The following is a 17,356-nucleotide window of genomic DNA, read 5'->3' as shown; positions in this document are numbered from 1 at the left end:
TGTCTAAACTTTAGCATTTTATGCATGTGTATGCATGTGTTTGCACATTCATATGTACACGTGTGGGTGTGGGACAGAAACATGTGTGTGAGAGAGGGAGGCAACAAACCCACATAGCACAGATACCACTGCCCATTGGATATATACAGTACATGATGCGGTTTAGACTTTGGACCAACGTCTCCACACTACATATTCCCAACACACTACATATTCCCAAAGGAGTTTGTGTTTACTGGGAAGGGAGGTCTCTATAGCAACAACAGCACAAAAGAGCTTGAGATGTATTGTATTCTGGCTCTGATCAATGTGGTTATAATGGAGTTGATAGTGACAACCAACCCCACATTCCATGTGATAACCATCCCCAACCAACCCCCAATGCTAATTGCCTCCCAATTTTACTTACAACATGGCTTGACTTAGCAAATCAGAAATAGGTTTGGGATGCAGCTCCCCATTTCCTCTATTCAACAAACCACATTTTTCATGTACACTCCCATAATTCAAACATTTAAATAAAGAAAACACATTCCCCTCACCTCAATGTGTTGCATTGCTGACATGAATTGACCAGGTGGATGAGTAATTTTCAAAGAATTCACACATTTTAATCTTAAAATTTTCACACAGCACCCTCTAGATTGGAAGTGATAAGCAGAGGTGGGACCAAGTCACTATTATTTGAGTCACAAGCAAGTCTCAAGTCACAAAAGTCCAAGTCCCAAGTAGAATGGGTTGAGTCCAGTGGTGTAAGCAGGAATATGTTTATGGCATGGCCAGCAAAAATGTATACCTACACATAATAAACTAGAGGCCTATAATTAATTGACTATGAGACTGGAACATAATGTGCTGATATAATAGTAATAATGACAATAGGCTTGGCAACCTCTCACTGATAGTAGGCTAGCCTAGGCGACCAGGAGATAGTAGGCTAGGATAGGATAGACTCAGTGACCAGGAGATAGTAGGCTATGCTAGGCTAGGCAGCCACAAATGTAATCATTTAACACTAGAAGAGCCGAGAGCGTCATATTGACTCAAAACGAATGTATTTTTTTGAATGACTTTGCCATTTTTAAAGTTATAAAGTTAGTCTAAAGACAAGATTAAATTGACAATAGTCTGAAGGGAGAGAATATTATCAATTGTTACATTGTATATGAAGAAAAGCAGAGGCTGGAATATATACAGAGGCAGGGATACGAAACTCAGTGACAAAAAGTGACTTTTGCAAATTCTCCTCCAGAGCCACCAGAGGGTGATCTGTTTTGAGATCTATATAGTATCAGAAATAACAGATTATGTCGTTTCCAAATCACATACAGTGCCTTGCAAGAGTATTCACCCCCCTTGATGTTTTTCCTATTTTGTTGAATTACAACCTGTAATTTAAACTGATTTTTATTTGGATTTCATGTAATGGACATACACAAAATAGTCTAAATATGTGAAGTGAAATGAAAAAAATTACTTGTTTCAAAAACATTTAAACGGAAAAGTGATGCGAGCATATGTATTCACCTCCTTTGCTATGAAGCCCCTAAATAAGATCTGGTGCAAACAATTACCTTCAGAAGTCACATAATTAATTAAAGTCCACCTGTGTGCAATCTAAGTGTCACATGATCTGTCACATGATCTCAGTATATATACACACCTGTTCTGAAAGGCCCTAGAGTCTTCAACACCATAAAGCAAGGGGCACCACCAAGCAAGCTGCACCATGAAGAGCAAGGAGCTCTCCAAACAGGTCAGGGACAAAGTTGTGGAGAAGTACAGATCAGGTTTGGGTTATAAAAAGTATCAGAAACTTTGAACAACCCACGGAGCACCATTAAATCCATTATTAAAAAATGGAAAGAATATGGAGAGCGAGCGCCGCCCACCAAAACTCACGGATCAGGAAAGGAGGGCTTTACGGAAGAGTGGCCAGAAAAAAAGCCATTGCTTAAAGAAAAAAATAAGCAAACACGTTTGGTGTTCACCTAAAGGCATGTGGGAGACTACCCAGACATATGGAAGAAGGTAATCTGGTCAGATGAGACAAAAATGTAGCATTTTGGCCATCAAGGAAAACACTATGTCTGGCACAAACCCAACACTTCTCATCACCCAGAGCACATCATCCCCAAAGTGAACCATGGTGGTGGCAGCATCATGCTGTGGGGATGTTTTTCATCAGCAGGGACTGGAAAACTGGTCAGAATTTAAGGAATGATCGATGGCGCTAAATACAGGGACATTTTTGGGGGAAACCTATTTCAGTCTTCCAGAGATTTGAGACTGGGACGGAGGTTCACCTTCCAGCAGGACAACGATCCTAAGCACACCGTTAAAGCAACACTCGAGTGGTTTAAGGGGAAACATTTAAATGTCTTGGAATGGCATAGTCAAAGCCCAGACCTCAATCCAATTGAGAATCTGTGGTATGACTTAAAGATTGATGTACACCAGTAGGAACCCATCCAACTTGAAGGAGCTGGAGCAGTTTTGCCTTGAAGAATGGGCAAACATCCCAGTGGGTAGATATGCCACGCAAAAGAAGGCTCTAGAAAGTATTGACTTTGGGGGGTGAATAGTTATGCACGCTCAAGTTTTCTGTTTTTTTGTCTTATTTCGTGTTTGTTTCACAATTAAACATATTTTGTATTTAGTAGGCATGTTGTGTAAATCAAATGATACAACCCTCCCAAAAAATCTATTTTAATTCCAGGTTGTAAGGCAACAAAATAGGAAAAATGCCAAGGGGATGAATACTTTTGCAAGGCACTGTATCCTTGCCAAACAACTCTTAAAAATGATCCCTTGAGCTGTATTTATTTTTTGGGGGGCAGAATTACTGCTATTACATGTGCTTCCCGCATGAACTCGCAACATTCAAAGCAGACGGCTTCCGGTCTATTGATGGAGGGGGCGAGATCTGAAAATAAATGTAGTGCTGCTTTGTTGCATTTTCCAAAGGCTCGATGTGATACTCATTGCACTATACATTTTTGTGCGTTTAGATATAGTTGTCCTTGTTTGATAGAGCCATTGGATGTCTTCAGCGATGTACCTATCAGTGGATTCATTGCTAAATATACAAGTTGACACATTTTTCCAGTCTCTGAAAGACTACAACTCTGGGGTGGTGCGAACTCTGGCCGTGTTCCTCCCTCAAGGCAGACTTTTTTGAAAGGGAGGCGGATACTAAAAACACAATCCTTTGGGAAAAACTGAAAGAACTGCCCAGACCAGAATGGCGTGATTCAAAGATGGAGCATTTTTCTTAGCTACATGGTGACATTCAACCATATATTATTCAACTGAAATATAGCGAAGAGGATTCTAAACAAAGAGTTGGATTTAGCTAGAAACTCAGCTAAAGCACCATATGACAAATATGGTGGCTAGCTAAGTTCGTTATTTTTCATGCAAGCCACCTAGCTAGCTACCTAACTTTAGTTGATCTACTGAGACCCATTTTATGTATTGCTGGCGATTATACTACAGTGTTACAGTAGGGGGAAATCTAATTATTTTTCTGTTTGCTAACTTAGGTAGCTAGCTAAGTTAGCTAAACAATTACAGGTAGCCATATCTATGACTAAAAATAGAAGAGGTTTTACAATCGGAGATCAATTGTATCTCGATTGTAAAATCTCTTCTCTTTTTATTTATTATCCCCTTTTCATGGTATCCAATTGGTAGTTACAGTCCTGTCCCATTGCTGCAACTCCCGTACAGACTCGGGAGAGGCGAAGGTCGACAGTAGTGTGTCCTCGTAAACATAACCCAGCCAAGCTGCACTGCTTCTTGACACAACGCTTGCTTCACCCAGATGCCAGCCGCACTAATGTGTTGGAGGAAACATAGTACACCTGGCGACCGTGTCAGCGTGCATTGTGCCCGGCCCGCCACAGGAGTCACAAGTGCGTGATGGGACAGGAACATCCCTGCCGGCCAAACCCTCCCCTAACCCAGACGACACTGTGCAAATTGTGTGCCGCCCCATAGGCCTCCCGGCCCATGTGGCACACGGCCTCTAGTGGACATCCATAGCCCATCCAACTACCTCATCAACATATATATATATATTTTTTTTTTGCTCCTTTGCACCCTAGTATCGTTACTTGCACACTCATCTTATGCACATCTATCACCCCAGTGTTTAATTTGCCATACTGTAATAATTTCGCTACTATGGCCTATTTATTGCCTCACCCCCCTTATCCTACCTCATTTGCACACACTGTATATAGATTTTCTCATTTGTATTATTGACAGTATGTTTGTTTATTCCATGTGTAACTCTGTGTTGTTGTTTGTGTCGCACTGCTTTGCTTTATCTTGGCCAAGTCACAGTTGTAAATGAGAATTTGTTCTCAACTAGCCTACCTGGTTAAATAAAGGTGATGCAGTGCCTTAGATCACTACACCACTCGGGAGGCCCTACCTCTTCTCTTTTTAGTCGTAGATATGGCTACTAAACAGCAAGCTGTAATGTTACAACCAGCCACCTAAAGCTAGGTTTACCAGCAAATGTTAGCACATAACTGGAATTGGCTAGCTAGTTAGCCTGGCACATGCTAAATTGTTATGTAACTTTTTGGCAAAAGTGTAACAACAGCAAATGTAAATACTTCTACTAGCTTGCTATGTAACACAATTGACGAAAGTTGACATTGGTTATGATTATGACTGTGGATGCATTTCAAATTTTTATTATTGGCCATCCAGCATGTTAGCTGCTAGCTAAGTTTACTAACTAACAACGAGGAGAAACAAGAATACAACAATTTAACTGTTATAAATCTCTAAAACTGCCTCCCGAGTAGCGCTGTGTTCTAAGGCACTGCATCACCGTGCTTGAGGCGTCACGTGTCATAGCCGGCCGCGACCGGGACACCAATTTAGTGGTTTTTCTTTCGTACATATAGCCTACAAATCAAATCAAATTGTATTTGTCACATGCATTGAATACAACGCGTGTAGACCTTACAGTGAAATGCTTACTTACAAGCCCTTAACCAACAGTTCAAGAATGCAGTAAAATAAATATTTACTGAATAAACGAAAGTTTAAAAAAATTATATATCAAAAAAGTAACACAGGAAAATTACTTAAGAAGAATGAGGCTATATACAGGGGACACCAGTACCAAGTCAATGTGCGGGGGTACAGGTTAGTCGAGATAATTGGTAAAGTGACTATGCATAGATAATAAACAGCGAGTAGCAGCAGTGTAAAAACAAAGCAGGATGGCGGTCAATGTAAATAGTTTGAGAGGCCATTTGATTAATTGTTCAGCAATCATATGGCTTGGGGGTAGAAGCTGTTAAGGAGCCTTTTGGTCCTAGATTTGGCACTCCGGTACCGATTGCTGTGAGGTAGGCGAGAGAACAATCTATGACTTGGGTGACTGGAGTCTTTGACAATTTTTTGGGCCTTCCTCTAATACCGCCTAGTATATAGGTCCTGGATGTCAGGAAGCTTGTCCCCAGTGATGTATTGGGTGTACGCATTACCCTCTGTAGCGCCTTTTTGGACAGATGCCGAGCAGTTGCCATACCATACCACTCGCTCCACTTCAGCCCTTACAATGTTAATGGAGGCCTGTTCGGCCCTCCTTTTCCTATAGTCCACAAGCTCCTTTGTCTTGCTCACATTGAGCGAGAGGTTGTTGTCCTGGCACCACACTGCCAGGTCTCTGACCTCCTCCCTATAGACTGTCTCATCGTTGTCGGTGATCAGGCCTACCACTGTCGTCAGCCAACTTAATGATGGTGTTGGAGTCATGCTTGGCCACGCAGTCGTGGGTGAACAGGGAGTACAGGAGGGGACTAAGCACGCACCCATGAGGGGCCCCAGTGTTGAGGATCAGTGTGGCAGATGTGTTCTTGCCTACCCTTACCACCTGGGGGTGGCCCATCAGGAAGTCCATGATTCAGTTGCAGAGGGAGATGCCCAGTCCCAGGGTCCTTAGCTTTGTGATGAGCTTTGTGGGCACTATGGTGTTGAATGCTGAGCTGTTGTCAATAAACAGCATTTTCACATAGGTGTTCCTTTTGTTCAGGAGGGAAAGGGCCGTGTGGAGTGTGATTGAGATTGCGTCATCTGTGGATCTGGTGGGGCAGTATGCGAATTGGAGTGGGTCTAGGGTATCCGGGAGGATTCTATTGATGTGAGCCATGACCAGCCTTTCAAAGCACTTCATGGCTACCGATGAGTGCTATGGGGCAGTAATCATTTAGGGAGGTTACCTTCGCTTTCCTGGGCACAAGGACTATGGTGGTCTGTTTGAAACGTGGTTATTACAGACTCGGTCACGGAGAGGTTAAAAATGTAATTGAAGACACTTGCCAGTTGGTCCACGCATGCTTTGAGTACACATCCTGGTAATCTGTCTGGCCCCGCGGCTTTGTGAATGTTGACTTGTTTAAAGGTCTTGCTCACATCGGCTATGGCGAGCATGATCAGACAGTCGTCTGGAACAGCTGGTGCTCTCATGCATGCTTCAGTGTTGCTTTCCTCGAAGCGCTTATAGAAGTCATTTAGCTCGTCTGGTAGGCTTGTGTCACTGGGCAGCCCACGGTTGAGCTTCCCTTTTGTAGCCCGTAATAGTTTGCAAGCCCTGCCACATGCTCCTGCTCCATGAAAGTGGCAGCTCTTCCTTTTAGCTCAGTGTGGATGTTGCCTGTAATCCATGACTTCTGGTTAGGATATGTACATACGGTCACTGTGGGGACTACACCATCGATGCACTTGATTGATGAAGCCGGTGACTGATATCAAGTCCAATCTCAAGTCTGGAGTTAGACTCAAGTCCAAGACATGTGACTCATGTCCACACCACTGGTAATAAGCACTGTTACAACAAACCCCAGTCACCCCTACGAGCACTCACTCATACTGTGTAACTCAAGTCTTTATAATGCACATACTTGAGAAAGAGGATAACTGAGACCGAATAAACCCATGGGGAAGTTTTGTAATGAAAAGATAAATAACACATACATGCTCAACTTTTATTGTAGCCTTTCTGAGTGACCTTTCTGCTCTGTGTAGGATCATTTGTCATGGAACTGTCTGTTCTGCAGAGACAAAGACACAGCCGTTCGTAATCTTCATTGCCGCGGAGACACATCTTTCGAGACTTTAAAGTAGAACCGTGATTCCTTGTTTCTGAAAATTGAAATATTTAGCCGCGGCCTCAAAAAATAGCCTACCCTGGCACCTGACAATGTTCTGTGTTTATCTTTTCACACCAGTATACACGCCAGTATACATTTCCTTTAAACACATTCAAACAAGTAATGCCAACTCAACGACACTGATCTTCTCTCTGAAAAGTGTTTTCAGGGTTTTTTATTATGTTCACTTTCAAGTTTTAATGTTTTGTGCACAATTACAGTGAAATGCCTTTCTTGCAAGCTCCAACCCAGCAATGCAGTAATCAATATAAATGTACAGTAGCACTAAAAAGAACATAAGGGAGAACAAAAACAAGAAAAAACAAGAAAGTAAGAAGCTTTTTACAGGGTCAGTTCCAGTGCAGTATTTACAATGTGCAGTCATACTGGAGTGATGGAGGTAGGCATGTATAGAGGTAATGTGACTAAGCATCAGGATATACGATAAACAGAGTAGCAGCAGTGTAAATTATGATTGTATGTGTGTGTGTAGAGTGACTATAAATGTGTGTGCATGTTATGTGTGTGTTGGAGTGTCAGTGTGCGTGAGTGTGTAGAGTCCTGTGAGTGTGCGTAGAGAACGTGGAACACTATAACACAAAGGTCACCTCAGATAGTTCATGTAGCCATTCTGTTGGCTATTTAGCTGTCTTATGGCTTGGGGATAGAAGCTGTTCAGGAGCCTGTTGGTGTCAGACTTGATGCACCAATACTGATAGCCGTGCGGAAGCATAAAGAACAGTCTATGGCTTGGGTGGCTGTAGTCTAATAATTTTCCGGCCCTTCCTTTCACACCGCCTGATAAAGAGGTCCTGGATGGCAGGCACCAGTGATGTACTGGGCTGATGATACTGGGTGATGCTGCCAGTCAAGATGCTCTCAATGTTGCAGCTGTATTTGAGGGCCCATGCCAAACCTTTTCAACTTCCTGTGTTTGTGTGGAAAAGTTGCCAATAATCCTTGTGGCATCTCCCTTATTTCTTCCTAGGTGTGTGTCATATCTTGTGTATGTAGAGGGGCGGAAAAAACACGACTTTTAATGTATTCCGTGCACAAAGTAACTTTGTGCAGTTTTGCCCTTGGCATTGAGATTTCATTCCTCCACTCCCCCTGTTGAGACGGATGGGCTACTCCTCTCATTTGCATGAACAATGTTCCTCTGACCGTGTTGACTTCCAGTCCATCCCTGTAGTTTATTTATTAGAGGGATGTATTTTCATCAGCCAACAAAGAATAAAGTACACCGTTTCCAGGCACACACACACACTCACAGAGAGAAACACACACAACTCCCACTATTGTCTTTGATATCATATTCATACAATGCATTTTAATAATGGCAAATCATTTGCATTCATATTAATGACTGTTGTGATTTGAGGATTTAGCCTACGCAGAGATATTAGCCTATGCAGAGATATTAGCTGTGTGTGTGATATCACAAGGACAGTAATAATGTGTGGCCTCTGTATTTTCGTGTTGATGTGTTTCATAGCGGGTGGTCTGTTTATTTCTGGGGCTTTTGCCCTTCTCAAAGTCAGATTAGCTGCACCGTCACTCTGTCAGCCTGTCACTGAAAGGTCAGGGAGGGGTCACTTGCTCCCCTGCATCACCCTTTGTACCATGATTGGCTGCCAATTGTTTGGCAGTCGAACGTGTCCGAGCTCGGACTCAGGGGGACAGTTGAATGGGTGCCAGTGGCTTTGCATGTAGAGACTGCGGACAGCGTTCAGGTCAGACCTCGGGTGTTGCAGTAGGGTCATAACTTCCCCTATTGTCACTCATTCAGAATGTCATTCAATTACAGACATTGGCAGTTGGCGGGTGTTCGATGCGACAGAAGAGGGCCAACATTTACAATGTTTTTTTTGGTGCTGTTGTACATCATGTGTTGGTCTACAAGGCTTTATTAAGTGTTTGTGGCATCTGCCTGGGCTTAAACACTTGGGGTAAATGAAGCATGCCCAAACAGCTGGCAGGCAATATGGCAGAAGAGAGTGATCAGCTGTACCAGAGGATGTGTCATGGGCAAAGCACCATTTGTCATTTCCCTAGCAATATCCTACTGTATCAAAGATGGTTTTGAAGCATTTTAAAATAGGATGGAATGTTTCCAATTAGAATACAGATACTGTTGCAAAAGGTTTTTCTACAATTGGCCCTATTGAACACGACCATGGTTTCCCATAGCTAGGGTAGGCACTGATCCTAGTCAAAGGCTCAATTGAAAAATCACACGATACACTGAGGGTACAAAACATTAAGAACACCTTCCTAATATTGAGTTTCACCCCCCTTTGCCCTCAGAACAGCCTCAATTCGTTGGGGCATGGATTCTACAAGTTGTCGGAAGCGTTCCACAGGGATGCTGGTCCATGTTGACATCAATGCTTCCAAAATGACTGTTGTGTCAAGTTGGCTGGATGTCCTTTGGGTGGCGGACCATTCTTGATGCACACAGGAAACGGTTGAGCGTGAAAAACCCAGCAGCGTTGCAGTTCTTCACACTCAGACCAGTGTGCCTGGCACCTACTACCATACCCCGTTCAAAGGCACTTAAATATTTTGTCTTGCCCATTCACCCTCTGAATGGCACACATATACAATCCATGTCTCAATGCTTAAACACCATTCTTTAACCTGTCTCCTCCCCTTCATCTACACTGATTTGAAGTGGATTTAACAAATGACCTCAATAAGGGATGTTAGCTTTCACCTGGATTCACCTGGTCAGTCTAAAAGAGCACGTGCTCCTAAATGTTGTGTATAATTCAATGACAGTGTTGCATATCTGGTACAAGTCCTTTTTTTTGCCTTGAGGTTCCTCACATGCTCTGCCTCACGAATGTTGAAGGTGATAATGATGATCTGACATGAAGCCCGACATCCACTCTTGGATAATAACCAATCAGATCTAAACTGTATCCATTTCCAGAGTTTGCTGTCGTGTGTGGCCTTCGGGTATGGCTGTGAGAACTTCGCCAAGTATGAGGAGCAGGGCATCGGTATCCAGTGGAGTAACATTGCCCAAAATCCTGAGGGAGATCGGTACAGTTTCATCGTGTCCATCATCATGATGCTCATCGACGCCCTCATCTACTGGCTGCTCACGTGGTACATTGAGAACGTCTTCCCAGGTAACTCATTCATGAGAAAGCCATCAATAATGCACACTCCGGAGTGAAGTTTCCCCTAGGTACAGATCTAGGATCGGCTTCCCCTCCCCCAATCGTAACCGTCTTTGGGGAAAAACTGACCCTGTATCCGCGTCTCCCAGGATTCACGTCACCCTATAACGTAATGCTCACAGTACGGTGTCCATATTAGGACTCTCCAACTCCAAGTGACTGTGACACAACTTCCATTAAGGTGTGAATGTCCTAATATGGAAACCATGCTCTGCAAGTGCTGTTCATAATGACATCAGTTAGTGGATAAAGTGCAGTCGATAAGTAACGTATGTCCCACTGACATGAACATAATGTACATAAATGGAACACATTCCACCCGTGTGATGCTGGGGGTTAAACTGTTTTATAGACCAAATGTACGTTATATTGTAATTACGGAATCCACAGAGTACACAGAATTGATACACTCTTCGTGTATGTGTTGTTGTTGGTCAATAACCAGAAAACAAATCGAATATCCCAGCAGACTGCCATAATATATTCATCTCATCTTCTCTAATTAAAATAAGAGGGGGATTTGTGCCAGTCTAGCTGGATGGAAACATGCACTGCAAAGTGTCATCCCTCAAGCTGTTAATAAAATGTGAATGATGTTCCTCCACTCTTGATAACAGGCCAGTATGGAATAGCCAAGCCGTGGTCCTTCCCTTTCATGGCCTCCTATTGGTGCGGGATGTCTGCGGTGCCCAACGCTGACCCTAGTCAGTTCAAGGATCCCATGGAATACAATGGTATAGTAGCCAGTGGTATTCACACAAACACACCCACACTCAGGCATTACGCAACAGTTATTTATTTGTCTGGTTTAACACAGGTCATTCCCATCACAGACTGAATGCAACCTCAATAAGCCTAGTTCATTATAACTTTAGACTCCTGATTGTTGGCACCTTGATTTTGTGTTAGATAATAATAGACAGATAATGCAGGGGGAAAAACAAGGTTGAGCTCGGAAAGTCAAAGCCTCGTTAGTAAATGACTGCTAATTAACATTTGGTCGAGGGAGGTGCAATGTAGTTTTATTGGCCGTGTCTAGGCCGTTTCGTATTCTGATCATGGAGTGGAATTCCGGAGTCATCATGCGTTTACACTGAAATTTGAACGTGCCCACCATGTCCACATTGTGTCCAGATTCCCTTTTCTCATGCTATATTCAAATACCAGTATGCGTTCTGGAATAGGCTAAATGTGACTCAACACCTGGATTTGGTCTTATGCAGCAACAACATTTTTTACATTGGATAAAAGTAGAGACTCAACTAACATTAGCTAATGAGCCAGCCAGCTAACGTTAGCTAGTTAAACAACAATGAACATAGTGCCAAATTTGGTGTTTTTTAGGCAAAAATAAGAGCAGATTCATGCAGGGTAGTAATGACATGTCATTACGAGCCAGGCCTAAACGCCCAACATCAGTGCCGAACCTCACTAATGCTCTTGAGGCTGAATGGAAGAAGGTCCCCGCAGCAATGTTCCAACATCTAGTGGAAAAGCTTCCCAAAAGAGTGAAGGCTGGTATAGCAGCAAAGGGGGAACAACTCCATATTAATTACCATGATTTGGAAATTATGCTTACGTCCCATGTTTCATGAGCTAAAATAAAAGATCCCCAAATTGTTCCATATGCACAAACAGCTTATCTCTCTCAAATGTCATGCACACATTTGTTTACATCCCTGTTAGTGAACATTTATCCTTTGCCAAGATAATCCATACACCTGACAGATGTGGCATATCAAGTAGCTGATTGAACATTATGATCATTACACAGGTGCACATTGTGCTTGGGACAATTAAAGGCCACTCTAAAATGTGCAGTTTTGTCACACAACACAAAGCTACAGTTGTCTCAAATTTTAAGGGAGTATGCAATTGTCATGCTGACTGCAGGAATGTCCAACAGAGCTGTTGCCAAAGTATTGAATGTTCATTTCTCTACCATAATCCGTCGCCACCGTTGTTTTAGAGAATTTGGCAGTACGTCCAACCGGCCTCACAACCGCAGACCACGTGTAACCATGACAGCCTAGGACCTCATATGGATTCTTCACCTGCAGGATTGTCTGAGACCAGCCACTTGGACAGCAGTTGAAACTGAGGAGAATTTCTGTCTGTAATAAAGCCCTTTTATGGGGAAAAAACAAATTCTGATTGGCTGGGCCTGGCTTCCCAATGGGTGGTGCGGTCCTGCCCAGTCATGTGAAATCCATATAGGTCCTAATGAATTTATTTCAATTGACTGATTTCCTTAAACATGCTGTAGCTCAGTAAAATCGTTTGAATCATTGCATTTTGCATTTATATTTTTGTTCAGTATATTTATATACTGTGTGTGTGTGTGTGTGTATATATATATATATATATATATATATATATATATATATATATATGTATATATAAACATCTAATTTCATGTATGCAATGTATTATTTACCATCTATACATGCATTTAAAGACACGTGACATTTGTCTAAAGCAGGATCATCTCTTTTTTTGTGTGTTTTATTTTAAAGATTATTTGGAAAAGCCACCACCCAATATGAAGGTAGGGGTCTCAATCAGGAACCTTGTGAAGATCTATAAAACGGGAAAAAAGCTTGCTGTGGATGGACTTAGTGTGGACTTCTATGAGAATCACATCACCTCTTTCCTTGGTCACAATGGCGCAGGAAAAACAACCACTATGTAAGTAAAATAATAATACAAATTGATTGAATTGATGTAGTACTTTCCCAGGTGCTCAAAGATTTAACACTTGACATATGGAGGCAACTCACCTCATCCACTGCCAATGTGTAACCTGGTTGATGCCATGGCCCAGGAGCCATTTTGCCCCAGAAAGGTCAGCACACATCAGCTATAACAGTGGAGAGGTGAGAAGAGGTCATACAAACTATCAGCTCTCCATGGTTACCACATTACATAGTGCTTTTCAGGGCCATAACACTGCTTACACAAAGTTGATTGTGTGTGTTGGTTTGTGCTGCAATCTGCCTGTCTACAACAGAGCCAATAGCAATATTAAACTCTTAGCTCTGCTGCATTAATCCTTTCATCAAAGAACTTTGGCATCGCTCTATTCTCATGGTGTTAGAAGTATGGCCACAGCTCAGGTTGAGGCAAGTCTTCTGAGAGTACAATAAAGTAAGTTAGCAGCAGTGCCGGGGTGTAAGGGGGAGTCATTTAATTGCTGGTCGAAAAACGAGTGCAAGAGGTTAGGTAAGGTTAAGATGGCACACAATGAAGACAGTCAACAAGGCCAGAGAGTGAGTGAGGGAGAGGGAAAGAGAGAAAACAGGTGGGGAGATGAAGAGGATGAAGAGAGTGGGTGGGGACAGTGAGAACGAGGGAGAGAAAAAGAGAGAGAAAGATATAGATAGACAATGTGTGGGTAGAGGGAGAGAGAGAGAGAGAGAGAGAGAGAGAGAGAGAGAGAACTGAAGAAGACAACAGGTCTCAGCTGAGCAAGCGGAATGAAAGCCAGAACTGAAGCGAGGGAACAAAGCATGACAAGTAAAGGGAAGGACGAGCAAGTGCTTAGTCACCATCAAATACCAGTTGAATGTTGTGTCCACAAAGCTCTTTGTGACTTTAAGTGTTGCAATACAATATCAAAGTCCACATAAAACTTTATTGCACATAAATGAAATGAAAGATTTCTCAATGCATTGTTGATTTGACCAACTTTTCAACCAAATGGCGCCGGAGGAGATGGCCGCCGTTTTACGGTCTCCTAACCAATTGTGCTATTATGTGGGTTTTTTTGCGATATTTGTAAATTATTTTGTACATAATTTTTCTGCAACCGTATCTTACGGCAGAAAAGAGCTTCTGAATATCAGGACAGCGATCACTCACCTCGGATTAGACAAATATTTTTTCAACAACAACAACAACAGCAAGCAGAACTCACAAAATATTATCCAAACACCCCACAGGTCAGACATCCCAATTATTCGCAAAAGGAAGAGATGCAGAGGAAGAAGAGCCGGATACTTCGTCCGGACCCGCAGAAGGCAACTAGGAAAGCTGCCATTACCATCAATATTACTCGCCAACGTGCAATCATTGGACAATAAACTAGACGAGGTACGATCACGAATATCCTACCAACGGGACATCAAAAACTGTAATATCCTATGCTTCATGGAATTGTGGCTGAAAGACGACATGGATATTCAGCTTACGGGATACACTCTGCACCGGCAGGATAGAACAGCGCCCTCCGGTAAGACGAGGGGGGTATGTGCATATTTGTAAACAACAGCTGGTGCACAAAATCTAAGAAAGTCTCTAGATTTTGCTCGCCTGAAGTAGAGTATATTGTGATAAATTGCAGGCCACACTACTTGCCTAGAGATCTCAGCTATACTTTTCATGGCTGTTAATTTACCACCACAAACAGATGCTGGCACTAAGATCGTAGTCAGTCAGCTGTATAAGGAAATAAGCAAACAGGAAACCACTCACCCAGAGGCGGCACTCCTAGTGGCCGGAGACTTTAATGCAGGGAAACTTAAATCAGTTCCACCAAATCTCTATCAACATGTTAAATGTGCAACCAGAGGGAAAAAAATTCTAGATCACCTGTACTCCACACACGGAGACGCGTACAAAGCTCTCCCTCGCCCTCCATTTGGTAAATCCAACCACAACTCTATCCTCCTGATTCCGGCTTACAAGCTAAAATTAAAGCAGGAAGCACCAGTGACTCGGTCTATAAAAAAAATGGTCAGGTGAGGCAGATGCTAAACTACAGGACTGTTGCTATCACAGACTGGAACATGTTCTGAGATTCTTCCGATGACATTGAGGAATACACCACATCAGTCACTGGCTTTATCAATAAGTGCATTGAGGACGTCGTTCCCACAGTGACTGTACATACATACCCCAACCAGAAGCCATGGATTACAGGCAACATTTGCACTGTGCTACAGGGTAGAGCTGACGCTTTCAAGGTGCGGGACTCTAACCCGGAAGCTTACAAGAAATTCAGCTATGCCCTGCGACAAACCATCAAACAGGCAAAGTGTCAATACAGGGCTAAGATTGAATCATACTTCACCGGCTCCGACGCTCGTCAGATATGGCAGGGCTTGCAAACTATTACAGACTACAAAGGGAAGCACATCCGCGAGCTGCCCAGTGACACGAGTCTACCAGACGAGCTAAATCACTTCTATGCTCGCTTCGAGGCAAGCAACACTGAGGCATGCATGAGAGCATCAGCTGTTCCGGACAATAGTGTGATTACGCTCTTCGTAGACGACGCGAGTAAGACCTTTAAACAGGTCAACATTCACAAGGCTGCGGGGCCAGATGGATTACCAGGACGTGTGTTCCGGGCATGTGCTGACCAACTTGCAGGTGTCTTCACTGACATTTTCAACATGTCCCTGATTGAGTCTGTAATACCAACATGCTTAAAGCAGAACACCATAGTCCCTGCGCAGAAGAACACAAAGGCAACCTGAGTAATGACTACAGACCTCATACACCTCGTAGCCATGAAGTGCTTTGAAAGGTTGTTCATGGCTCACATCAACACCATTATCCCAGAAACCCACTCCAATTTGCATACTGCCCAGACAGATCCACAGATGATGCATCTCGTTTGCACTCCACATGGCCCTTTCCTACCTGGACACCTATGTGAGAATGCTGTTCATTGACTACAGCTCAGTTTTCAACACCATAGTACCCTCAAAGCTCATCACTAAGCTAAGGAACCTGGAACTAAACACCTCCCTCTGCAACTGGATCATGGACTTCCTGATGGGCCGCCCCCAGGTGGTGATAGTAGGTAGCAACACATCTGCCATGCTGATCCTCAACACTGGAGCTCCCCAGGGGTGCGTGCTCTGTCCCCTCCTGTACTCCCTGTTCACCCACGACTGCATGGCCAGGCACGACTCCAACACCATCATTAAGTTTGCAGACGACACAACAGTGGTAGGCCTGATCACCGACAACGACGAGACAGCCTATAGGGAGGAGGTCAGAGACCTGGCCGGGTGGTGCCAGAATAACAACCTATCCCTCAACGTAACCAAGACTAAGGGGATGATTGTGGACTACAGGAAAAGGAGCGGTGTCCACATCACCAACAAACTAGAATGGTCAAAACACACCAAGACAAAGAGGGCACGACAAAGCCTCTTCCCCCTCAGGAAACTAAAAAGATTTTGCATGGGTCCTGAGATTATCAAAAGGTTTTACAGCTGCAACATCGAGAGCATCCTGACCGGTTGCATCACTGCCTGGTACGGCAATTGCTCGGCCTCCGACCGGAAGAGCAAACGATGCCTGGTTGAATTGAAATTTGTTTTGTGTGTTAAAAACATCATAAAGCTTGCTTCTGCACTTAGTTTGACCAGTTTAGTCGACATATAATATGTAATTTTGAAGTTTTGATGCGCAACGTTTCCGGACCAGAGGACGTTTTGGGTGCATTTCAGCTGATGTTATTAGCTGTAGCTAATACAAAGACGCAAGACTTGAAACCAAACGATGTATTGGGTAAGTATGAACCCTTCCAGAACATTCTGAACGAAGACCATCGAAGGTAAGGGAATATTTATGCTTAAATCTGTGTTTCTGTTGACTCCAACATTACGTGGAAATGTAGCTTGGAACTGAGCGCTGTCTCAGCATATGGAATAGTGTGCGATTTCTGTAACGTTAAAAATAAATCTAACACAGCGGTTGCATAAAGAAGCAGTGTATCTTTCTAACTATATGTAGAACATGTATATTTAGCCAAAGTTTATGATGTCTATTTACGTTATCTTGCCGAGCTACCTAGATTTCCTGCGGGCATTTTTGAGTAATTTCTGAACATGAGCACATTGTAAATGGACATTTATGGATATATATGGCATATTATTGAAAAAAAAAAATGTACTGTGTAACATGTCCTATCACTGTCATCTGATGAAGATTTTCAAAAGGTTAGTGAGCGATTTATTTTTTAATCCTGCTTTT

At 43.0% G+C, this 17,356-nt stretch overlaps 1 protein-coding gene across 1 annotated transcript in view; it reads left to right on the top strand.

Moving 5' to 3' along the window:
- Nucleotides 1–17,356, top strand: part of LOC110500599 (phospholipid-transporting ATPase ABCA1) — a 279,746-nt gene that overhangs the window by 91,923 nt on the left and 170,467 nt on the right. Inside the window, exons 16-18 of the mRNA XM_090214665.1 lie at nt 10,114–10,315; nt 10,984–11,100; nt 12,883–13,054. Coding sequence (XP_090070791.1) covers nt 10,114–10,315; nt 10,984–11,100; nt 12,883–13,054 — 491 coding nt within the window. The remainder of the gene's footprint in view (nt 1–10,113; nt 10,316–10,983; nt 11,101–12,882; nt 13,055–17,356) is intronic.

The sequence above is a fragment of the Oncorhynchus mykiss genome, chromosome 21, assembly GCF_057628025.1.
Source record: "Oncorhynchus mykiss isolate SJ-2025 chromosome 21, ASM5762802v1, whole genome shotgun sequence".
Taxonomy (NCBI): Eukaryota; Metazoa; Chordata; class Actinopteri; order Salmoniformes; family Salmonidae; genus Oncorhynchus; species Oncorhynchus mykiss.
The sequence above is the reverse complement of the archived record's forward strand: the minus strand, read 5'-3'. Positions and strand labels throughout refer to the sequence as shown.